Source organism: Hoplias malabaricus, chromosome Y (genome assembly GCF_029633855.1).
Source record: "Hoplias malabaricus isolate fHopMal1 chromosome Y, fHopMal1.hap1, whole genome shotgun sequence".
In the NCBI taxonomy this organism is placed as follows: Eukaryota; Metazoa; Chordata; class Actinopteri; order Characiformes; family Erythrinidae; genus Hoplias; species Hoplias malabaricus.
This window is the reverse complement of record NC_089820.1, coordinates 27,729,797-27,755,759: the sequence shown is the minus strand read 5'-3', so window position 1 is coordinate 27,755,759 and position 25,963 is coordinate 27,729,797. Positions and strand designations below refer to the sequence as shown.

Here is a 25,963-nt window from a genome sequence, read left to right as displayed (position 1 = left end):
AACATAGTGGGCTTAATCGAGTGGGGGATCAAAGCCCTGTCTGCTGGGAGAGCAGTCTATAAATACAGCAGTGGACGTCTTACTGTCTCTTGACAGGTCTCTTAATGCTCTGTCACTTGCTGGTACCACTTTAAAATAAGACATCATAAAGCCTGGCTATTAATTACGTTGTAAACAACTTAAAAGTCATTAATAATCATTTGTAACAGAGATGGTAAGGGAAACAGTGTCCTCGTTTTTGTCTAAAAATGTGGAGGTGTAGAATAAGCTCAGAGCTGATAATGTGTGGGAGTTCAGTGTTTTCACCTGTTAATGCACACACCGTGTTATCATCAGGGACCAAAAAGACACTCTGTTGGTGGTAATCTGGTGATTAAATGGTTCAATATTAACAGTTATGTGATAAAATGGACAGGGTTAATGCCGACTGATGGAGGACACAAAGTGAGGTCAGTATCTGGCAAGGTCTGAGGTTTAAGAGTGTAGATGGAGGTGGGCTCACTATTTGGCAAACAACAGGTCGCTGTTGCCCTCTGTGTGTGTGATTCAACAGACTGTTAATGCGTTTTAATGCAGTAACAGACAGATGGATGGCTTTAAGAGTGTGGTCTTATTCTGAAGTAACTAACACTGTAGACAGTGAATGTGCGACTCCACAGTAGAGCGGCAGCTGTTGGTAAACACTGCTTGTTTGCAGGTGGCCAGGCTGGAAAAGAACTTCTTCCAGAGCAAGCGAGAGCTGGAGCGAATCCAGAGCGAGCTGACGGCCATCCAGAAGGAGCTGGGGGCTCTGGGAGACAAGTACAGCGCCGCCATGAGTGAGAAACTGCTACTGCAAGAGGAGGCCGAGGTCATGGAGCGCAGACTTGTCGCCGCGGATAAACTCATCTCAGGCCTTGGATCAGAGAACCAGCGGTTAGTGTCCAGCAGAGATATGAGAAAAAGAGGGGCAGTGGGGGGGTTTGAGTGGAGGTCTCAGTAATGTCTCACGCTGTGCTCAGTGGTGAGATAATAACACTCCTGTTTACCTGCAGTGGAACTAACGACAGCTCCACCTTTTCTCAGCAGCGCTCACAACCTGCTCAGTTCTGATGCCGGACATAGCATCCACATTTTGATCCAGACACAGGTGTCTCACGTACCTTTTCTGTCTCACGCTGTTTCTCCTGAGGCGCTTTAGGAGCATTGAGCAGCGTTTGAGCAGTGAGATCCTCCTGTGGGTGATAGCGAGGGCTGGATCATGGTTTGACTCTGCAGTGAAGGAACGTGGTTGTTTTATCTCCGCAGCTGGACGGAGGATCTGCAGGAACTGAAGAAGAGACGAGTGCGTCTCCTGGGAGATTGTCTCATCAGCGCAGCGTTCCTGAGCTACGAAGGAGCCTTCAGCTGGGACTTCCGTAACGAGATGGTGTACGAGGTGTGGCAGAGAGACGTTCTGGAGAGAGGGATCCCTCTCAGCCAACCCTTCCGCATCGAGAGTCTGCTCACGGACGAGGTGGAGATCAGCAGGTACCAGCGTGTGTGTGTGTGTGTGTGTGTGTGTGTGTTCCTACTACATATGTCAGTGGTTTATAGGGATGTCACAATACCAGAAATGTATAATGTTTAAGGCAGTACCAATACCAATAAAATTTCACGATTCTTGATACCTATTTCGATACCATGACAAAAAATAAACCAATGAAACGAAGCCAGACCTCCCCAGCCACCGCCTCCAGCTCCTCCGGGGGTATACCGAGGCGTTCCCAGGCCAGTTGAGACATGTAGTCTCTCCAGCGTGTTCTTGGTCTGCCCCGGGGCCTGCTCCCAGTTGGACATGCCCGGAACACCTCACCAGGAAGGCGTCCAGGAGGCATCTGAACCACCTCAACTGGCTCCTCTCGACGTGGAGGAGCAGCGGCTCCACTCCGAGTCTCTCCCGGACGTCCGAGCTCCTAACCCTGTCTCTAAGGGAGAGTCCAGACGCCCTGCGGCCGAATGCGTTCTGCTGAAGAATGGTCCTGTGTTTGTCCCTCCTCCTTTGATGTGCATCACCATAACTTGGCCCCTGATTGGTCCACAGACTTGATTGACGTGTCATTGGAACGCTGAGAGCCTCAGCTACACAGGGTCATGAGGATCACTAACAAACCGTTTGATGGAGAAGAATCAAACGTGATCTCGTTTTGAAGAGAACAGCCAGGCTCCTTTGTGTGTGAGTCACTTCTGGGATCTTCAGGCTTCGTGAAGCAGTGGGTTTCTTTGGTCATTGGACTCAAACACTAACTAATTTCCATACGTATCTTTTTTTATTTTCCAACCAGTCGCAGCAGAAACCCTGGGTATCTCTGGTGCCACAGGAAACAAGAGCAGCATCATTTTCACAGTTGTGGTACCCACTTGGTCCTGAAGTATCGGTTCTTGTGAAGTATCTCTACGAGTTTATCATTATTATTCTTTATTATTAACTGATTAACAATGGCCCTATCATCGGGAGGTCACCAGATCCTGTGTGATGCTTCTTTGAGTGCCGAGTCCAGACTAAGGCTGGTAGCTTTAGTTGGTTTTGTCTATGTTTTGTGATGTTTATGGCAGGAGCACCACTCATAAAAGAATAGATATCATATTTTACTTTATTTTTAATTAGTCTACAGTTCCTTCGCTAACTAGGACACGCCCCCTGTCACACGACACTGGGAATGAATCTGGGAGCACATGCTTCTTCAGTGACACATGAAGCCCCCTACTGCTTCTTTTCAAACTGCTGCTACTCAAATACTAGCTCAACATGGATCCACAAATCTGTTAAACCAACTGGACTAGAACTGTGCTTTTGATGGGGAGAGGGAGAGCAAGACTGTGCCTCTTAGGAAATCCAGCCTTGGATGAATGAGGCATTCTCAGGGTTTGAGTGGGAGATATTCTGCATCAGTCAGGAGCCCCCTGCTAAACAGGCTACACTCAGATAAAAGTTCATTACTACATTATTGTCACTAAAGGTACAAACAGCAGTGGTGTTAGAGTCCAGTTGTGTTCCCTAAAGCTTCATTACATTCTCTTCTCCAGAAGGAGAGGGGGATCTCTGTAATCTTTCATTATACAACTGTGGAGAATAAAATAACACAATAAAAGTCCTGGAGATGAAACGGGGCGAATGTAATCAACACAACTTTATCATCTACTGTGAATATAGAGTAAGGTACAGGTCTGTTCCCTGATTAAAGGTACTGAATATGTTCCCCTGAAGGTACCACCACAGAGACAGTTTTTGTGTCTCCCGGGGAATAGTTTGGGGGTCAGTGGCCGTGCTCAAGTGCACTTCAGCCATGAATGAATTGTCTCTTGCTGGTCCTCGCTCCTCTAACCTCAAGGCCACGGCCGCCCCAGGTGTTGGAGTATTTCAGAATCCAGAACGATGAGGACGCAGTGGACCTTAAATCAAGGGTGACCTGAGTGTGATGTCAGTGATGTGATATTGACTGTAAACACACACAGGATCACTCTGGTCTGGTACGGTGCTCAGGCACGGTACAAGTCGACTGGCCCAAGTGTGAGTACACCTCTAAAATGTGAGAGTTGCTGATCCAAACATCTCCGTGTATGTGTTGCTCTAGATGGGGATCTGAAGGTCTCCCTCCTGATGAGTTGTCGGTACAGAACGGCATCCTGACCACCAGAGCCAGCCGCTTCCCCATGTGCATCGACCCCCAGCAACAAGCTCTAAACTGGATCAAGAAGAGGGAGGAGAAGAACAACCTGAAGGTCTGAGATCACTGTCTAATTGTAGAACTACACCGTGCTTGTGTGTGGTCAGTGGAGCTGAACCAATGGGCAGTGAGTGTAAAAGTAAGGAGGTGGTTGTAATGTTTGGGCTGATCCCTGTATGTATTTAATGGTCTGATTGTATTTACAGATTTCCTCCTTCAATGACCCAGACTTCCTGAAGCAGCTGGAGATGGCCATTAAATACGGCTTCCCCTTCCTCTTTCAAGATGTGGACGAATACATCGACCCGGTCATCGATAACGTCCTGGAGAAAAATGTTAAAGGAGCCGAGGGTCGGCAGGTCATAGTCCTCGGAGACAAAGAGGTCGACTACAACCCAAACTTCAGACTGTACCTCAACACCAAGCTCTCCAACCCTAGATACTCTCCGGCCGTGTTCGGCAAAGCCATGGTCATCAACTACACCGGTGAGGGGCAGGGAACCTGACAGTAGTCATGGGTTTGATGGGAAAATCTTCCTGATCTGAAAGGCTGAGGGTCTTGGGTTACGTCGGGTCTGTTGTCGTTCGTGGAAATACCGTTCTAACTTTAAAATCTGTCGTGAAACCTTAGAGATAACAGTCAGACTCAAATGTACTGTGATTCCTTCACAACACAGAGGACACTATGCTACATTAAGCATAAATACAGTAAATAAAAACAATAGATTATATACCATAACTACATTAAACACTAAGCATAGTATATGTCCTTAAAGGGGACATATTCCCCCTCGTCTCCACAGAGGAACACAGTTCTGTTTCTTAATGAAATGTCTGTGACCTGCTTTGGTCCAAACCCCACGAGCCCCACAGCAGTGTTCTCCCCCTGTGTAAACAGCCCCTGTTCAGAACGCCCGCTTTCAGCACCTGTTCCTTTAAATGATAATGAGCCGCTCGCTGTTCACCCCGACCCCGAGCGCACAGCAGTGAGGAGCGAGGAGCAGAAGCTCTGGTTTTTAGCCGTTTTCACTCTGTTCTCTTTCTTCTACGTTTTTACTCAGTGCTCTTATTTCTCCGCGCTCGTTGTGTCTGTTTTGCTGAGTTTAACCTCGTCTTTGCGCTCTCACATAAACACGGGTCCGGCGCTGTGATTGAACAGACTCAGACGAGGGGGCGGGGCCATTCTAAGGTCTCTGCACTTGACGTCAGAAGCAGAGCAGAACCAGAACGGCTCGTTTTATCCTGTGATTTCTGACTCAGGCAGCGTACAGGAGACTGACTGGGTGGTGTTGTTTCACAGTGTGTGGGTTGGTGGGCATGTTAATGTGAGCATACACTGAACAAGGGACTCTTTCATAATATGTCCCCCATTAAGTGACCATTAAGTGTTCGTAGCAGCACAGAGTGATTAAAGTGTCAATGTGTATAAAGCAAGTGCACATTGTTTCTGCCTATAGATCTTGCTTTGTTTTGCTCTTTGCTCCTCCCTGGCTCCCTTTCCCAGCCCTGGTTATGTGTTGCATCTGGGAGCACCTTGGAGTCCTGAAAGCCAGTACTCTGAGGAAGGAAGGAGCAGAGTTGTGACTGAATTTAATGCTTGTATAAAATGGCATCTGTTTTCGGTTCCGTTATCTCCAAACGCTGTAATTATTCTGGTTAGTGAGCGTGAGCATCTGAGGCTCCAGAGACATCACAGGCACCAAGGCATGGAGGACGCTACCTTCTTCTTCAGACACAGCTTTTGTGTTTGTCTTATCTGCCCTGCACTGTTTGTGATGGTGACCCCAGCCTTGTATCTCAGTCTAGAACCAGACTTCACATGGACTTTATCCTCCGAGTGCCCTGGTCAAGTGCATGTGTGAACACAGCCGCTAATGGCCCGGAGTATTCACTGTACCTCCTGTAGGCACTGCACAGGCATCACTCCACGCCTAAAGCACACAGAGCATTTCCTACTGTGAAAACAATTGTGATACAGAAAATCTTTCTCTAGAGTTCCTCCAGAGCTCATGTTAAAGGGGGTTATGTTTTGTTGTTGAGAGAACAACACAGGAAGAAGTTGAGAGAACAACACAGTTCGCAACAGAAAGAAGTTCGAAGTGCAGCAGTTCAGCGGTTTAATCTCACGACTGATCAAAGCAGGTGAACTTATTCGTGGCCAGAGTAAGAAACCCCGCCGAGATAGAAGAAAGTCGTAGAATAAGCAAGTCTATTGAATCGATTTTCAGTTCTGGATCTGCAGTAACTAGCGAAACTTTTCGTCCAAAACGTCCATATGGTTGGACCCTCCTGCTCAGGACAGTAAGCCAAAGAGAGGATCCTGCCACCTGCGTCATCACGCTCCGAGTACGCCCGAGGCAACTCAACCGACGAAGAAAGACCTCCACGCTGACTCAGCCTGGAAACTTCCGCGGGAGAACCGCGAAACTAAGTGAGACGCCTTCACTCTCAGGACCTCAGAGAGCCTCTGTACCCAACGAGTGGTGAGAATCGACGAAAAGTAAGCTAAACATACGCATTCCCAGAGCTGAAAATTGAATCAAGTCTCTTGATAAATTTTTGTATAAATTAAACCTCAGTTAGCAACACTTTAGTCACAAGCCAGAGTGCCTAGCTTATCTTTAAAGTCAAATCGGTTTCCCCTGCGTTGATGCCGTGAGATTACAAGGTTATGCTATGTTAATTAAATATCTTTCCTCTTATTAATAAAACTTTCATTATTTGAAATTACAGTGTGTACAGTTTGTTCATTAAAATTTCTGAAAATCCTGAAGAACTCACTTAGCTTGACTATTATTCATTCTCAAACCAATTAGTAACGTTTGAATTGTTTAAGCCAATTATAAACTTTAATTACTATCATTAGTCAAATATCGGTAATTATAAGAGTTTGAATAAGGTCAACGCTATAAACACGATATATAAATATATATATTAAATATATATTCACATAGGTATCACGGTGTATGATTAAAAAACCAATATACACTACATATGCCAACGTGGGGCCAGGAAAAAGGCTTTTTAATGTACAAACTGTAAAACACTGAAACAATCTCAGCTTGGGTTTAGGAAATGCTTTCCGCTGTTTGTGTTGCTGAATAACGATTGAGATTCAAAGCTTGATGCGGGCAATTTCGTGTTGTTTGTCACTGTTGAAAAACTATTCTGTGGTATATACCATTGAGAAAATTAAGCTTGGTTGTTTTTAAAGTGCGCGGCTCTGCGCCATTTTGCATGCATTAAATTGAGGTTATTAAAGAAACAGCCGAAGATACGGCTTGTGTTATGAGAGGTCTGCTCTCATCAGCTCTTCCTGTTAAACTGAACGTGAATTCAGGAAACTAAGAAGGGAAATTCAAAACGCCCCCAAAACAGAGGAAGACTAATTCCCTCTTGTGGTATAAGTGCGTAATTGCAGGGAAAATACTTCATAACTAGCGTCTATTGAAGCGTGTCCTCCCGTGCTCCTCCTTGTGGTCAAGTGTGGTGCTACCCTTGACGTTTGATTCCCGTACACCCTCTAGTGGTTGGGAGGTTGTCCGCCGAGGCAACCTAAGTGTTTAGCAGCCCTCTGGTGTTTAAAAGTTGTCATTACAGATGAAATTCTTTTAAAGTACCTTAGTGTAAAATCTCTGTTCCCCTTTTAAATTTTAATTTTTATTTTTGATAAAGTATCAGAGCGTTTAAAATCTTTATTCCATTTTAGATTTTAATTTGATAACGCCCTCTAGTGTTAAAACGCTACAATGGAAATTCCCATTTGTGTTATATTGTGTCTGCATGTGCCGTGTTTATTAGGATTTCCACCAGCGCCGACTGGTGTCCATTGCTGCTATTGCATTATAACTTGCTTGTTGCCCTCTGGTGTCCCAGTCTGGTATTACAATTTAAGTTCAACTTAAATACTGAAGCTTACTGTTGCCATTCAGACTTACATTCAGTACCTTCTAGTGGAGAAACTTGCTATCGCAATTGAAATTGTCGACCAGTTCATACTGATAAGACCTGGTATTTATAGCTCTAGTGGCTGTCTCTAAACTCTGCACATCTGAATAATTACAAGTAAAGGCTTGGAAGCATAGTCAGCTGATACAGCTACAGCAGACAGTGTGCAGTAATTAGAGATTGACACTTTAACTTGGTACCAGATCACAAACGCAGTTAAAAGAGAGAGTCTTTTAATTTCGCTATTCTTAATAATTCTTTACTCCGGAAAATCCTTTTTACTTTCATAATTCCTTAATTGGAAATTATATCTAGTAATAAATCTCACTTAATTTTTAAATTCTTTAATCCAAATTTTTCGACAATTCTTTAATTCAAAATTCTTAATAATTTTAATTATTATAAAAAACATTTTTTTTTCTTTTGCTCACTTGCGTATAGCAACTTTCACTCCACCCTCTGCTACTAACAGACTTCCCTTAGAGATTCACAAGTGAACTCTAACACCATACATACTAGCAGTTACTCTTAGAGCACTCGATACAGGTGAATTTAGTTCAGGTTTAGTTAGAAAAGGGATTAACGGAATTAATCCTAACCAAATAGAAGTAAGTTACACCTCGCAGTTAAAACACAGCTAACATGGCAGAAGGGACTTTTCTCTCGGAAGTATATGTAGAAGGTTTGTGGGATGAGGCATTCTCTGTTCTGACCAGCATCACCAGTGATGTGATGCCTGGAATCGCAGAGACTGTGCAGAAGACCTCCCTGGTCGGTCGTGACCACATGGTGGCTAAGTGGATAGAGAACCACTTAACCCACATGGTCAAGGGCAAGTCCCTTACGGAGGCATTAGGTCAAATAGCCCTCCTCGCTTTAGTACAGCTCAGGGCCAGTGAACGTGAGCTTGACGTATCACGGCGACAGCAGGCAAAGGTAGAGGCAGAGTTAAGTCGACTTCAAAGCGAAATAGCTGAAGGGAACACACTGCCCCAGGTCACTCCTGACGTGCCACCTAGTGCCGCTATAGGAAGACAGGACCAGCAGGAAGATAGTGAGGATCAGGAACCAGACTCAGGGACTGTAACCTTTAGAGCTGCTGCAGCACCTCCTCTGGTATCAACGGGTATTTCACCTTCCCCTGTGTCTCCTGTCAGCCATCCCTTACACCGCCCTGCTAGACCCAGAGCACTGCAACCCAGTGTCTGCAACCCAGTGTCTGGTCCCCTCAACCTTTACCCTCTTACGGTCCCTCATACAAGGACCTAGATAAAATCGCGCGTAATATAACCCGCTTTGATCCCAAACCTGACGGGTCTAACGACATCTTTTCTTACCTAAAAGATATTGACTTCTACCTCCAAAGGTTCCCCGGGATCACCATAGATGACAGACTATATGTGATTAAACTGACCTCCAACCGAGACGTCAGCAACTTCATTGAACGTCAGCCAGACTATGTAAAAGCGCGATATGATGTGCTGTGCCAAGCATTGGAGGAATAATTCTCCAATCACCTGTCACAGACCGGACTGGCCGCTGCTTTGAACATAAAACAGCAACGCCAGGAATCCCCCCAACAATATTATAACCGACTCAGACAGGCATACTTCGGACCTAGAAATGACTCCGGAATGGAGGAAGAGTTAAATTTCAAATCACTATTTATCCAAAACCTCCATCCCCACACCAGTCATCAGCTGGGAGTCTCAGCTTGCCCTCGCACCCTGTCCAGCAGACAGCTGCGTGATTTAGCACTCAGAGGTTTCCTAAAATCCCAACAAATTCCCAACAGACGGTCGTAAACACCACAAGTCTTCAATGTTGACTCCAGCTCCCCACATTTAGAGTTGGAAGGCACCACTCAGGCCGATCCACCAAGATCCGCCCTGGACCCTTCCTCCACTCCGTGGACCAGTGAGGGCCCGAAACCTCATCTGCCCTCACATCAATACAAGCGCTACCCTCCTCGCAGGCCAGACAGAAATCTCGACAAAGATTTCTGGAACCCTCGAGACAGGGCTGGGTATGGTCGTGACTATTACCCTGCAGAAAACCGCGGTGCGGGCCATGGAACACCATCACATCCCCATAAGGGATATGAGCGAACAGCTCAGAACCAGCTTTCTGATTCTAATAGAGAAAAGAAAGAGAGATACTGGTATCAAAATAAAGAAAATCACACCAAAGGCAAGTTTAAAGGCAAGGAATTCAGCTCTAAGGAGTTAGAGGACATCCGCCGAATGCTTGCAATGATTTGCAAAGAGAAAAAGAAAAAACCTGACGTTCTTTCTATCACCTCTGTGCGGTCTAACCCAAAGCCATCCTCTAACACCCCAGAAACTTTAGAGAGTTATGTAGGAGAAGTGACAAGCAAAGCTCCGTCTTCTAGCGCACCGTGCAATCTCCTCGTGACCCAAACAAACACTGAAGACCCGATGATACAGGGGGGTGACTCGCAACCACCCTCCAGTGCTGTTTTGGTTGTTCAGTTACACGGTAAAGAAGGTTTAACGCCAGATGACCCTTCAGTCATTGAAGGCGACACACCCGTCCGACAATTCATGGGACACTTAACTGAGAAAGGAGTTGCACGCAAATTCTATTTGTCCAGCATTGTGGAGAGAAGGCTAGTACATGAGGCCCTGTTGGACATTGCATCAGATGTCACGCTCATGTCTTACGCCTTGTTCCACCAGGTTCGAGCCATTGCGCGGCGTGAAAATCGCGAGATACAGCTCCAAAACGGTTCTCTTAAAATTCAGCCGTATTCACATGCAGGCCTCACTATCCAATCTATGGCACTAATACACTTAGCCATTGGACCAATGACTTTAGTGCATCCAGTTCATGTGTCTCCTCTCGAAACAATTCCCTTCCTCATTGGCAAAGATCTCCTTAATCGCTTCGAACCACTGATTGACTTCAAAAGGTCAAAGATCTGGGCACAAATGCATGAGCCTCTGCCCATCTGCACCCCACACCACCAGGAAGCTCAGTGTTGCCGTCTCGAAATCCGGCCTGAGTCAATAGGAGATCCACCAAGTCAGATCCCTCACTTTGAGGAAGAGGAAACTGAGCCCATGGCGGCCACGCCAGAGACTGCAGTCTCTTCCTGGCCCCCTAGTGCCATGTTAGAACAACGGAACACATTCCTGTACACTTTCACTAAACCGTCCACAACAGAGGCTCCCGGCCTTCCCATAGTGAATGGTCACACAATGCAGGACTATCATGTGGACAATGCAGTTCTGGCTCTGTGGACTGACAAGTCCGCCATAAGCCAAACCCTCTTTAACACTCTGCGCCTCACTCAACCAAATATTCCTTTGGTGAGCAGTCCTTGTCGCTTCCCTCTCAATTTGCGCTTTAACTATCCAGTGGAACAAAAGGGTCCTCACCCACTATTTCTTGGTCGTTCCTAACTTGCCGCACGACGCTTACATTGGAAGTGACTTCTTGGTGCGCCTCGATGTCCACGTAGACACCCTCAATAGTGTGCTGTGGTCTTTGACTGATGTTTCAACGGAAACCTGGTCCTCAGATCTCAGCAACCTAGGCTCAGGACAAACTATTCCCAAGGTATGTCAGGTCACTAACCAAGGTTCACTTGTGGTACCTGCGAACACCGCAAATGTACCCATCCGCTTAGTCATGCGACCTGGCCAACACTTAAGCCACGCGCATGCACTTTTCCAACCGTCACCTCAGTTCTTCGAACTAGGCCTCACCCTCGAAGCCACACCTTTGGTGGAGACACGAGCAAGATCCACCTATCTGTTCGTACGGAACGAAACCACTCAACCCTTGACGATCCCTCACTCATCTCCTCTGGGTTGGTTAGTCAGTACGAAATTCCATGACTTCGAGTTGCGAAACCCGATCATAGGACCAATGCCTGAAGCCCTGCTTCTTGATCATCCAGAATCAAAGTTGTTCTATACTCATCCGACACGAGCTGTTGCTCTCTTCTCAGCTCTGGACATGAGTAAAGACGCCATTTGCAGGATAGATCTCGCTGACGACAATCAAATGACGGTCATGGTTCTTTCTTTAGAATCATCCCCGGAATCCTCCCGGGAACCACCTCCTCCTCCCGAAGCGGGAGCAAACACTTCAAATTCACGCAAATTCGAAAGAACTACCTGACTCCGAATTTCGTATCCAAGTCGAACAAGTTCTAAAGGAGGCTGACGCCCTCCAAAGCAAAGAAGAACGTGAGAAACTCCGTGAAGTGCTTCTTAAATATCAAAAATCCTTTGCCAAAAATTCAACGGACTGTGGTCTCACTGACATTCATTCAGTGCGCATTCCCACTCATCCAGGAGCACCACCCACGTTTGTCCGCCAATACAAAATTCTGTTGGCATCCTATGAACCGGTACAAGAAATCATTGATGACTTGCTGAAAAAGGGCATAATTCGACCCTGTAACAGCACGTACTCGGCACCATTATGGCCCGTCATAAAACCAAATGGTAAATGGCGCCTAACCATCGACTATCAGAAACTAAATCAACAGGTTCCCTTGTCTCTGTGGCCGATGACACAATTGGAGCAAGAACTCCCCTCGGTCCGAAACGCTAAATACTTTTCCACCATCGATGTAGCCTCTGGCTTCTGGACCATCCCGGTGCAAGCAGAAGACCAACACAAGCTCGCTTTCACCTTTGCAAACCGACAGTACACATTCACTCGGTGCCCCTTTGGATATGCCAACTCACCCGCGGAGTTCAACATTTTCTTAAACAAAGCATGCCCTGATGCCCGCGAGCGAGGCATCCTCATATATGTGGACGACATACTCATGCGTAACCACTCCCTACAGGCACACATTGACGAGATTGATCATGTTCTTGACCAGCTTACAACAGCAGGTGCGAAAATATCACTCTCCAAATGTCAGTGGTGCAGAACAAAAGTGAATTACGTCGGGCTGCTCGTAAGCACTGATGGTGTTGAACCACAAGTGAGTCGAGTGCAAGGGGTAACAAACCTCGCAGCACCCACCAATCTTAAAGAACTCCGCAGTTTCTTAGGAGTATGCAACTACTCATGACAATTCATAGAAAACTATGCGGACCTAGCTCGTCCACTTTTCACCTGGGGCAACCAGGAACACGCCATTCAGGCACTGAAATCTAAACTGTGCACGGCTCCATGCCTTGCCTATCCTGACAGTAGCAAAGAATTCTACCTAGAAGTAGGGTTCTCGGACCACTCGGTCTCAGCTCCGGTCTGTATCAATTACATGACAGAGACAAACGTGTCATAGCCTACGCTAGTAAAACTATGCTGGCTGCCGAAAACAAATACAGTGACTGCGAAAAAGCACTACTAGCAACAGTGTGGGCAGTCAAACATTTCTCCAACTACCTAGGTGGTCAGAAGGTGATTGTTGAAACTCATCATCAGCCAGTCACTTTCCTAAACAGCCAACGAATTCGAGAGGGTGTAGTAACTAACGCTCGAGTAGCAGCCTGGCTAATGGCTCTCTAAAGCTTTGACTTGGAGGTACGTTACATACAAAACTACAAGAGCCCCCTAGGCACAGGCCTTGCTTCCTGCAGGCGATGCGAAGAAAACATTCCTTCCCAAGTGCCACAAACTCCAGAAACCCTCTTACCTACCGTGGCTAACCACCACTATTTCGATCCTAACACATGCAAAGACCTTGTCACTGTGTATGCAGATGGTTGTTCGTTCCGCCGAGAACACACCCTGATGGCTGGGGTGGGTATTATCGGAATAAACGGATGGCCTCACGAACCCCTAAGTTTCAAATTGGGTGCTCAGTCCTCCCAATATGCTGAAATAGCAGGAATTCTCATCACAATTCAGTCTGCGGTCCAGAAAAGCGTAAAAACGTTGGTGATCTGCACAGACTCCAACTACGTGCGCCTAAGCTTCACATGCCACTTGAGACTGTGGAAAACCAACAACTACACCACGTCAAACAAAAAGCCAGTTAAACACAAAGAGCTTTTCGCGGCATGCGAACACCTGGTAGACACACACTGCAGATCTACTGGAAAAAAGTGAAGGGTCACTCCCGAGTCCCGGGAAATGACAAAGAATTCAATGATCAAGCAGACAGCTTAGCCAAACAAGGGGCCCGCGAAGGCACATCATGGACATTCGATCCCTCCCTTTATCCAAACCCACCCGACATCGAAGTCCAAGCTGTCACACGGTCTCGAACTGTAACGAAGGCATCGTCTGACAATGCTAAACCTACCATTGTCTCTATTAACCCTGCTTTTTCGGACGCTGACTTAGTTACTCTCCAAGCTCGAGACCCATCCATTTCTAAAGTGCTTAGCCATGTCTCTGACCCATCTACATGTCCCATCTCAGCCCAAGATCTTGACACCATACCAGGCCTTAAAGACCTATACGGCGCCAGAGCGTCCCTCCAAGTCGTCAAAGGCTTGCTAGTTCATGCCACTGACTCGCACACTTCACCTACGTTCGTGGTTCCTCAGTGCCACAGGGGGGTGATGCTGATGCACACCCATGACTCCCCATCTGCGGGACACAAAGGGGTCAAAGCAACACACCATGCGCTCAGGCAGGTGGCATATTGGCCCCACATGGTAAAAGATGTGGCTGACTACATTAAAGGCTGTCTGGTATGTTGCCAATTTCAACCCTCGAATGCTCTTCATAGAGCCCCCTTGCAAAAGAAAGGATTATCCTTCCCTTGGTCAAACCTCCAGATAGACTGGGTTGGACCACTCACTCGAACAGTAAGAGGTAACAAGTACTTCCTCACAGTCACGTGTGCATTCACTAAATGGGTAGAATGCCTCCCCGCACCGAATGACACAGCGCTAACCACTGCATACTTACTGATGAATCATGTCTTCTCACAGTTTGGTCTACCCAGCCGTGTCGACTCTGACAGAGGGACACATTTCACAGCTGAGGTCATGCAGCAGCTCTGGCAACTCTTAGGAGTAAAAGCCAGCCTTCACATTAGCTACCATCCCCAAAGCTCAGGTCAGGTAGAGCGAGCCAACCAAACTGTTGTTAGCATACTGAAAAAGTACGTAGCAGCAAACCAACGAGACTGGGATGTCAAGCTACCCCTGGTACTGATGGCCATACGGGCGACCCCACACGATGCGGTCGGGGTCTCACCCTTTGAGTTGATGACAGGGAGACAGATGACTCTGCCTCTACATCTGTTATATCAGCCAGGTGAAGCTAGCATAGCCGTAGCCTACACCACTCATTAGTACATGGAGGATCTGCAGAAACACCTCAAGGCCACCTTTGCCTTTGCCCAGCAGAAACTGGAAAAACGTGCAGAAGGTCGCAAAGCGTACTATGACCACAAAGCATCCCACGGCGAACTCCAAATAGGGGACAAGGTATGGTACTACATCTTTGTCCAACCTGTTGGAAGGTCGCGAAAAACAGGGGGGAATTTGGCCCGCAAATTCCTACCCCGATGGTCCGGTCCCTATAAGATAACAGACAAACTGTCCCCCGTTGTTTACAGGATCAAAATAAACAAAGCTCGGGGCAGTACTGAACTCAAATGGGTCCACCACAACCAAATCCAACCACACACAACCCCCATGGGACTTGTAGGGGATACTAACGCTTGTGTTAGATCATAAACGACAGAACCAAAGGCAGGAAGAGTGTTGGTTAACAAACAACTACAACCTTCTACCCACACCTTAGTTCTCCTATACCTTTTCCATTTTTCCCTCACTCTTTAGCAGGCAACGAGCTTCTAACCAGACTGAGGACACTCAGGGTGCAAGACCCTAGTCCCTCATCGTCAATTATTGTAGAGTGTTTACCCTAGGAAACTTTTATCAAAAGGGGGGTATCGTGAAAATTTTTATAATTTGTCTAAACGACTCGCTGTAAATACCCTAAGTCTAACCATGAGTATCTCTTCCGGTAGGATGGCCCCGCTGCTCATTCTCCTGATCGTCGGCTCCCTAGGAACCGCCGTGCTCCCTGAAGTGATTGAACCGGGTCCTGACTCAGGAATAATACTGAAAGACCAGCCGGGACTGCTAATCACTAATTGCCGCCTCCATACCCAGAGAGTATTCGTACGGCTGAATCCCGCCGAAGCGTGTAGCAAAAACCTACCGATAACCACTCTGCAGACTGGCCGGAATGGAGTTAGATGGACTGAGGAAGCTATCAGCCATGCTGAAGCCGACGTAACTCACATGCTCCGCCAGCTACAAAAGTTTACCGTGACGCAATCAGAACTAAATGGTTTTAACAAACGACCTAAACGCTTCATAGGCGGATTGCTAATGGCAGCTACAACTGTGGGATCACTACTGACTCTCGGAACGTCCGCCGTCAATTCCGTCAATGTAGCCACTGTCAAACGTCAAGTAGGGGAATTAAAAGCTGAAATTCCAAACATTAAAACCCAATTAGACAAACAGCAGCAGCACCTGCAAACAATTGGGCAAACCCTACGTGGCACCGTCGTAGTGCTCAACGCTCACAGTGTCGCTTTGAACAAAACGCTCCAGACGGTTAACTCTATGCTTTCAGTAGTGCAATTTGACCTTGCCCACATCCAGCTTGTGAATATGTTATTGTCTGATATGCTACAAGAAATCAGCTCCTCTGTGGATAGCCTAGCCATGGGGAGCACCTCCCTACCTGGTGCCCCTATCCTTAGTACAGGAGATTTTGTCTACAGCAACTCGAGAAGTAGTTACTGATCTCCAGGCCCACCTAGCCTATACCTTAGGTAGCGCCATCCCAATTTATGTTAATCCTCAAGACCGAGAATTAGCATTCATCATTAACCTTCCCATAATGGCGCCTGAAAACATCTACAGTTTGAAAGATGTTGTCAACGTTGGCTTCTGGCAAGATTCTGCCTACGTTCGTGTAAAGACAACATCTCTTGTAGCATACCAAGACGATAACCCTGACCTATATCTGGTACCCAATTTACTTATGTGCACACTCACTAAAGACATTCACTACTTGTGCCCTAGCAAACCTTTCATTCGTGACAGCGCAAATGGGATCTGTGGCCTCAAGCCTATGATGAGTAATACTCAATGCCCGGTAGTCGTCACACCCCGACGTTTGGTAACTAGTACTCAAGCTGAAATTGTTGGAAACCGTTGGTTGGTTAACACCCCCTTTAGAGAGGCCCTACTAACCTATGATCAACATGACACCTCAGGAAGGGTACTCCATCCTAGCCAAACCTTCTGGGTAGACGTTCCCGTAAACGCAATACTACATGTAGGAGACCTGGCCCTGTATCACCTAAACCCTGACCAATATGAGAGCGACATAGAAACCTCAGAGTTCTTCTCCAAACACACCATCGAGCTAGATACTAAAACACTAACTCGCCTAGAATATGAGGGAACCCAAGTCATTGATCTAACCCCCATAGATAACACTCTTAGAGAGCTGTCGTCTCAACACCTATGGCCACCTATGGCAGTAGGAGTACATCAGCTCTGGAAATGTGTTTGAATATGCTTGCTGATCTCACCTTCCTCCACAGCAAATGTTCTTTTCAGCTCCATGCTTCCTGCCGAACCATAAAACTGAAAATAAAGGGGGGAATGTAGTGGAGTATGGACCGGATAACGAGATGAAAAGTCAAATGAGGAAATGAAAAGTTTTGAATTAAAACTTTTTCATTCTGACCAGGACCTTCGTCTGGTCCCGAATCCAACATTCCACAGGATTGTGTGTGTGTCTGCGACCGAATTAACATTCCACAAACCGCGGGGGGACAAAGACCCTGCAGCCCCCCACACACACGCACGCACATGAGATCTAACATCAAAGACGGGAGCGGGACACTTTCCAGTGACACCTGGCCCCCGGCCCCCTTCCTCTCTTCAGGAACTAAAGATAACAAGTTTATAATGCTTCTAAGAAACAGGAACCTCAAACAAAGAGGGGAGTTATAATCCCGTTTTATGACGAAGTGGCACCTCAATGTCTCTCGTTATCTCCCACGGTAATCAGCAGATGGTTAGAAGGGGTGACCTCGGTTTGAACCCCCGTTGACTCATCCACACCGAACCAACGGCATGGACCAACAGCGACCCCAGCCTTCCCCCTTTCCTGTCTCATGAAGTCGATCACGTGAGCCTCGGACTCGCCACCCAATCAAAGAAAGACATCAGAAGAGATCAGAAATGAGAGCAGTTGAGAGAACAACACAGGAAGAAGTTGAGAGGACAACACAGTTCGCAACAGAAAGAAGTTCGAAGTGCAGCAGTTCAGCGGTTCAGCTCAGAAGATCGGAAGCTCAAATCATCTCAACTCTTTGTCTCTCTGACTCTTAACTTCGCTTCCGCTCTGAACGCCTGCACGCGGTCTCTTTGTTTCATCTCTTCAAGCTCCAAACCTCTCCAAGCGACACGCTTTCTCCTCTTCACGACGACGAACGGCAACAAAGAAGAACCTTAAAAGACTTCACCAAAGCTCACAAGAGACGTCTTGAATTAGCTAGAGTATGAAGCCTTACTAATACATCGAGTGATTTGAATATCTCTTTTCTTTTAATCGTGTTTATGTTTTATCGCCCAATCTAAGTTTAATCTCACGACTGATCAAAGCAGGTGAACTTATTCGTGGCCAGAGTAAGAAACCCCGCCGAGATAGAAGAAAGTCGTAGAATAAGCAAGTCTATTGAATCGATTTTCAGTTCTGGATCTGCAGTAACTAGCGAAACTTTTCGTCCAAAACGTCCATATGGTTGGACCCTCCTGCTCAGGACAGTAAGCCAAAGAGAGGATCCTGCCGCTCCGAGTACGCCCGAGGCAACTCAACCGACGAAGAAAGACCTCCATGCTGACTCAGTCTGGAAACTTCCGCGGGAGAACCGCGAAACTAAGTGAGACGCCTTCACTCCCAGGACCTCAGAGAGCCTCTGTACCCAACGAGTGGTGAGAATCGACGAAAAGTAAGCTAAACCTACGCATTCCCAGAGCTGAAAATTGAATCAAATCTCTTGATAAATTTTTGTATAAATTAAACCTCAGTTAGCAACACTTTAGTCACAAGCCAGAGTGCCTAGCTTATCTTTAAAGTCAAATCGGTTTCCCCTGCGTTGATGCCGTGAGTTTACAAGGTTATGCTATGTTAATTAAATATCTTTCCTCTTATTAATAAAACTTTCATTATTTGAAATTACAGTGTGTACAGTTTGTTCATTAAAATTCCTGAAAATCCTGAAGAACTCACTTAGCTTGACTATTATTCATTCTCAAATCAATTAGTAACGTTTGAATTGTTTAAGCTAATTATAAACTTTAATTACTATCATTAGTCAAATATCGGTAATTATAAGAGTTTGAATAAGGTCAACGCTATAAACACAATATATAAATATATATATTAAATATATATTCACATAGGTATCACGGTGTATGATTAAAAAAACAATATACACTACATGTGTGTGTGTGCATTTCAGTGACTCTGAAGGGTCTGGAGGACCAGCTGCTGAGTGTGATCGTGGGGTTTGAGAGGAAGGAGCTGGAGGAGCAGAGGGAGCGTCTGATTCAGGAGACGAGTGAAAACAAGCGCCTCCTAAAATACCTGGAGGACTCTCTGCTCCGAGAACTCGCCACCTCCACAGGAAACATGCTGGATAACGTGGAGCTCGTCAGCACACTCGAGGAGACCAAGTCCAAGGCCAGCGAGGTGTGTCTGTCCGTCCTTCACCGCAAACACACACTCACACACGCAAACACACACACACACACACACACACACAACCACACACACACATACACACACACATACATGCGCAAACACACACACACACGCAAACACACACACACACATATATATATAGATATATATAGATGTGAGTGATTGAGTGTGTGTGCGCAGTTCTAAAGACATTTGTACGAGTCAAATCAGTAATTTTATGTAAAGATTGTTATGTAAAACTGTTTCTCTTTAAACATTGCATTTAGCCAATCAGAAGAGAGCACACCGCCCCTTGTCTGGCTCTGATTGGTGAACAGCAGACTGTTTACTTCAGGTCCATAACAACAGAGCAACAGCCACTCCCTAAAGTGAACATATCACCTCTAAGCAGGGGTTTACGGGGGACATGGACGTGGACACAGACTAAAACTGATCAGAATATGCTTTAAATCATAAAAAATTAGAGCTATTGTTTACAACTTTTTTTCATGTTAACCTCGACACCACTGAGATATTTATGTGTAAAGTACACCTTCTAACAGAGCTGTAATTTCTCCCTCAGGTCTTTGAGAAGCTGCAGCTGGCCGAGAAGACCTCAGTGGACATTGACAAGTTGCGAGACGGCTATCGTCCGGCAGCGAAGCGAGGCGCCATCTTGTTCTTCGTCCTGTCGGATATGGCCCTGGTGAACAGCATGTATCAGTACTCTCTGGCCTCCTTCCTAGAGGTGTTCGATTTCTCGCTCCGCAAATCCCTGCCCAACTCCATCCTGCCCAAGAGACTGAACAACATCATGAACACACTCACACACAACGTCTACAACTACGGCTGCACCGGTGAGGACCGGGGGTCAATACAGACCACGGTATACCACAGTGTATTAGTGCCACACCTGCGGATCAGAAACATGCAGCAAAACATTTTGGTCATAGCCAGTGACAGCCAGGTTTCAGTCAGTTATCAACATCTGAGACATGCTAATATCTTATTTACATAATACATAATTAATTAAATACAGAAGCTCTGAGTCCTCCAGGCCTGTAGTTGTCAGTGTAACAGCTGTTTCATAATGTGAAGTGGCTGAGGCTGACTCTGTTTTTCTCCTCAGGGCTTTTTGAGAGACACAAGCTGCTCTTCTCCTTCAATATGACCATAAAGATCGAGCAGGCCGAGGGACGCGCTCCTCAGGAAGAGCTCGAGTTCTTCCTCAAAGGTGAGATTCAGAAAAGCCGAGCTGACTGAGAGCTGAGGGGAGTAAATGCAGGTGAGGGTGCAGTGAGGGGATGGCAGATCTGACTAGTGTCACTGTGACCACTGGTATAAGAGTGGTTGTGGAGGCTGGAGGACAGTTGCCAGGGTGTCTAGGAACAAGGCACACAGATGCAGAAGTACAGTACTGTGCAAAAGTCTTTGGCAAGTAAAATTATTAATATATAAAATGATTTTCTTGTCTATAGGTGTGATGCCTGTTTAAAATTATGTATGTATACTTAAATAAAATAGGGTGGTATAGTGCTGCAGCAGGTAGTGTCTCTGTCACAGCTACAGGGTCCTGGAGGTTGTGGGTTCGATTCCCGCGCCGGGTGAATGTCTGTGTGGTGTGTTCTCCCTGTGTCTGTGTGGGTTTCCTCTGGGTGACTGTCTGTGAGGAGTGTGGTGTGTTCTCCCTGTGTCTGCGTGGGTTTCCTCCGGGTGACTTTCTGTGAGGAGTGTGGTGTGTTCTCCCTGTGTCTGCGTGGGTTTCCTCTGGGTGACTGTCTGTGAGGAGTGTGGTGTGTTCTCCCTGTGTCTGCGTGGGTTTCCTCCGGGCGACTTTCTGTGAGGAGTGTGGTGTGTTCTCCCTGTGTCTGCGTGGGTTTCCTCCGGGTGACTGTCTGTGAGGAGTGTGGTGTTTTCTCTCTGTGTCTGCATGGGTTTCCTCCGGGTGACTGTCTGTGAGGAGTGTGGTGTGTTCTCCCTGTGTCTGTGTGGGTTTCCTCCGGGTGACTTTCTGTGAGGAATGTGGTGTGTTCTCCGTGTCTGTGTGGGTTTCCTCCGGGTGACTGTCTGTGAGGAGTGTGGTGTTTTCTCTCTGTGTCTGCATGGGTTTCCTCCGGGTGACTGTCTGTGAGGAGTGTGGTGTGTTCTCCCTGTGTCTGTGTGGGTTTCCTCCGGGTGACTGTCTGTGAGGAGTGTGGTGTGTTCTCTCTGTGTCTGCGTGGGTTTCCTCCGGGTGACTGTCTGTGAGGAGTGTGGTGTTTTCTCTCTGTGTCTGCATGGGTTTCCTCCGGGTGACTGTCTGTGAGGAGTGTGGTGTGTTCTCCCTGTGTCTGCGTGGGTTTCCTCCGGGTGACTTTCTGTGAGGAATGTGGTGTGTTCTCCGTGTCTGTGTGGGTTTCCTCCGGGTGACTGTCTGTGAGGAGTGTGGTGTTTTCTCTCTGTGTCTGCATGGGTTTCCTCCGGGTGACTGTCTGTGAGGAGTGTGGTGTGTTCTCCCTGTGTCTGTGTGGGTTTCCTCCGGGTGACTGTCTGTGAGGAGTGTGGTGTGTTCTCTCTGTGTCTGTGTGGGTTTCCTCTGGGTGACTGTCTGTGAGGAGTGTGGTGTGTTCTCTCTGTGTCTGCGTGGGTTTCCTCCGGGTGGCTGTCTGTGAGGAGTGTGGTGTGTTCTCTCTGTGTCTGTGTGGGTTTCCTCCGGGTGACTGTCTGTGAGGAGTGTGGTGTGTTCTCCCTGTGTCTGTGTGGGTTTCCTCCGGGCGACTGTCTGTGAGGAGTGTGGTGTGTTCTCTCTGTGTCTGTGTGGGTTTCCTCCAGGTGACTGTCTGTGAGGAGTGTGGTGTGTTCTCCCTGTGTCTGCGTGGGTTTCCTCCGGGTGACTGTCTGTGAGGAGTGTGGTGTGTTCTCCCTGTGTCTGTGTGGGTTTCCTCCGGGTGACTGTCTGTGAGGAGTGTGGTGTGTTCTCTCTGTGTCTGCGTGGGTTTCCTCCGAGTGCTCCGGTTTCCTCCCACGCTCCAAAAACACACGTTGGTAGGTGATTGGAGACTCAAAAGTGTCCGTAGGTGTGAGTGTGAGAGTGAATGTGTGTGTGTGTGTCGCCCTGTAAAGGACTGGCACTCCCTCCTGGGTGTGTTCCCACCTTGCACCCAGTGATTCTGGGTAGACTTCGGACCCACCGCGACCCTGAATTAGATAAGGGTCACAGACAATGAATGAATGAATGTGCAGAGATGTTTTTATTTACAAGGAAACGTCACAAAAGAGAATAGATTGAGAATTAAAAACTAACAAGGGCCGAGTTAAAACACCAAACTAGAACAGAAGCAGAGACAAACGTGAACGCAGGTTTATCAGAGTATCAGCGATAGCCCGTCTCTCTCTCTTTCTCTCTCTCTCTCTCTCTCTCTGTCCCTTTTTCTGGACTCTTGCTCGTGTCTCATTTATACATAAACAATGATTAACTTCCTTCTCAGGCATTAATTCTGTTCTCTGCAGGGAACCTGTCTCTGGAGAAGAGTCAGAGGAAGAAGCCGTGTGATTGGCTGCCGGATCAGGGCTGGGAGGATATTGTGCGTCTGAACGAGCTCTTCCCGAATGAGTTTGGAACTCTAATAGACGACATAGAGAGGATTCCCAGCGAATGGAAGAGTGTAGGGATTTTATTAAACTGTTTCAGCTGAAACTACACCTGCAGCCTACAGCTCTGACACCCCTCCCTCAACAGGGAGAAGAAAACAGAGCTGCATCAACATCACAAACAAATATTTATTTATTTATTTATTTATGTATTTGTGTAGGTTTCATTTTAATTCCCAATGTCTAAAACCAAACTGCTGCAACCCTGTAATCTTTGGCCATTTTATCTGAAACACCTAATGTATACGCTACATGTCCTAAAGTTTGTGGACACCCTGATGATTAGTGAGTTCATCTGCGCTCCACTGTGAACTCTGTGTTTAATCTCTGTAAAAACACATGCAATGGAACTGTAGCAGTTGCACCTGAGCCTAAGAACACCGTACTCCAATGTCCACTGGAACGGTATAAACCCCCAGCGCTGGGCTGTGGAGCAGTGGAACGGTGTTCTGGACTGATATCTGGACTCGATCCAATACTCTGGGATGAGATGGACTGGCGAATGCCATCAAAACCTTCTTAAAATTGAGCGGAAGTCAATGTAAAAGATGCAAATTTGGAGCTTTTCTATTGGTTCATTCATCATGAGATTTACAGATGATTGTAAACTACACACCCACACACATGGAGATACATGTATTTCTTTGGGCAGCACAAGATATGTTGAACAATCAGGTGTCCACAAACCTTTGGCCCTATAGTGTACGAGTGAATCAGACACAGTGGTGTTGCAGGGTCCTGGATGACAGGGTGATGTGTGAAGATGCAAAGCTGCCGTCCCCAATAAACCCTCCCTGTGTGTGTCCTGTTCTCCCAGTGGTACGACCTGGACAGTCCAGATCAGGCTCCGTTCCCCATGAAATACAGGGACAGCCTCACAGCCTTCCAGAAACTTCTGCTGCTGCGCTGCTTTCGACTGGACCCAGTGTACCGCGCCGTCAGCGACTACGTCACCACCACCATGGGAGAGAAGTCAGAGAGCGCCCTCTTTCTGAATCTGCAGGCCAGAGCCGGCCCGTGGCATAGGCGGTGTAGACGAACGCTAGGGGCTCCGTCCGTCTGTTCTTGGGGGGCAGCTGTCGTCGCTTTGTAGAGTAGCTGCCATGTTGGGGACCTACTCATTGCTCAAACACACAACTCGATTAAAAGCTGTTTAAACTCTTTTATGGTTTCTGTCAGTCTCATTTTGAAACTCCTAGTAAAGGGAGGTATCCAGAGGCGCTGATCTCTGCGGTTAGTTGTGATTGGCTGAAGGAGAACTCTGAGAACTGTAGTTTCGAATAACAGAAGTCTGTTTGAGGACGGGAGGGAGCGGGGAAGCGTGACTAACACAAAGATATAATAACAACATCGCAGCCGTCAGAGAGAGTGTATTAAAAGCCCTCTGGTGCCTAGGAGATGACGTACCTCAGAGATGAAGTGGTGTAGAGTCCGTGTGAGAGTCTAAACACAATGATTGATGAGTGGATAATGCCTGTTAAAGTCTTGCCTGTGGCACCGCTTTGCTCAGGGCCAGCTCTGCTGCAGCCTCAGTGTGTGTTTTCAGTGTAAGGGAGTCAGTCTCCGTCTCTCACACCTTCCCTTCTGTCTCTCTCTCTCTCTCTCTCTCTCTCTCTCAGGTACGTGCAGCCCCCAGTGATCAGTTTTGAGGCTATATTCGAGCAGAGCAGTCCGAACTCGCCCATCGTGTTTATCCTGAGTCCAGGCTGCGAGCCGGCCAGTGACCTGATGAAGCTCGCCGAGCGCTCCGGCTTCGGGAGCAGCAGACTCAAGTTCCTGGCCATGGGTCAGGGCCAAGAGAAGGTACACGCAGAGTACAGCTCACGTGAGACGAAGAAACAAGTTGCTTTGCCGTTCCTGAGGAAAACGGTGCATAGAAACTGCCACATGACAGTGAGGAATTAAATGTGTGAAGCTAGGGCTGGGTAATTGATTAAAATTGAAAAAAAAATTCAGAAATTCTGATCAACGTAATCTTGTTTATATCGATTTTTTAAATGTTTTCTTTAAGTTCGGTTCACCTGTTTTTTTTTTTTTCATTCTTTTAATATGTCCCTTTCACGTACTGTCCCTTTAAAACTACACTACCGTGCTGTAGTCACGTGACTCTGCCCCGTCCAATCAGCCACAGGGAGGAGAACCTAAACACAGAGGCGGACCGAGCGACTGGAGCTCGAACCAAAGAGAAGCGCTGCGTCTGTGGTTTGGACATGTTCTGACTTTAGTAAAGACACCGAACATAAAGAAGACAAATGTAAACACTGAGAAAAACCAGTTTCAGACCAAAGTGAATCCCCCGGTCTGTTTCACACTGAACACAATCACACACCGAATACGAACAGAGCACGGCTCAGACACAGAGACGGAGCTCCCAGCCGCGTCAGAGACACACACCCCACCTTTAACACTGGAGTGTGTTTACAGCACGAGCCTCGACAGGGAACTGAGACACAAACAAACTACAACTAAATGATTGTAATCGAGGTTAAATGTTAATGGTGACATTGATTTGTGCTGATATCACCCAGCGCTACACCAGAGTGTCAGTGAAGGCAAGTCCTGATGTTGGTGATTAGTTCTGGATTAATATTGGAGTTCTACTGTTCCTGGGGCCTTTATATCCTCTAGCTGACACTCTTGCTATCCCAGTTTATGCTCCATAGAACGGGTTACCCTTATGCTGGTGGCCATTTGTGAAATTGTCTCTGATGCGTTCAGGGGCGGCACGGTGAGGTGTCTTTCCCCAGGGTTCAAACCCTGCCTCCGGGTGACTGTCTGTGAGGAGTGTGGTGTGTTCTCCCTGTGTCTGCGTGGGTTTCCTCCGGGTGACTGTCTGTGAGGAGTGTGGCGTGTTCTCTCTGTGCCTGTGTGAGTTTCCTCCGGGTGACTGTCTGTGAGGAGTGTGGTGTGTTCTCTCTGTGTCTGCGTGGGTTTCCTCCGGGTGACTGTCTGTGAGGAGTGTGGTGTGTTCTCTCTGTGTCTGTGTGGGTTTCCTCCGGGTGACTGTCTGTGAGGAGTGTGGTGTG

The 25,963-nt window shown here is 47.1% G+C and overlaps 1 protein-coding gene across 2 annotated transcripts in view; it reads left to right on the top strand.

Moving 5' to 3' along the window:
- The window catches only part of LOC136677671 (dynein axonemal heavy chain 10-like), a 137,773-nt gene that overhangs the window by 96,054 nt on the left and 15,756 nt on the right, over positions 1-25,963 (top strand). For both annotated transcript variants that reach the window (XM_066655266.1, XM_066655265.1), the window contains exons 59-68: positions 698-915; positions 1,288-1,509; positions 3,594-3,741; positions 3,893-4,172; positions 19,087-19,316; positions 19,891-20,164; positions 20,437-20,541; positions 22,797-22,951; positions 23,755-23,909; positions 24,557-24,740. In XM_066655266.1, the coding sequence (XP_066511363.1) occupies positions 698-915; positions 1,288-1,509; positions 3,594-3,741; positions 3,893-4,172; positions 19,087-19,316; positions 19,891-20,164; positions 20,437-20,541; positions 22,797-22,951; positions 23,755-23,909; positions 24,557-24,740 (1,971 nt within the window). The remainder of the gene's footprint in view (positions 1-697; positions 916-1,287; positions 1,510-3,593; positions 3,742-3,892; positions 4,173-19,086; positions 19,317-19,890; positions 20,165-20,436; positions 20,542-22,796; positions 22,952-23,754; positions 23,910-24,556; positions 24,741-25,963) is intronic.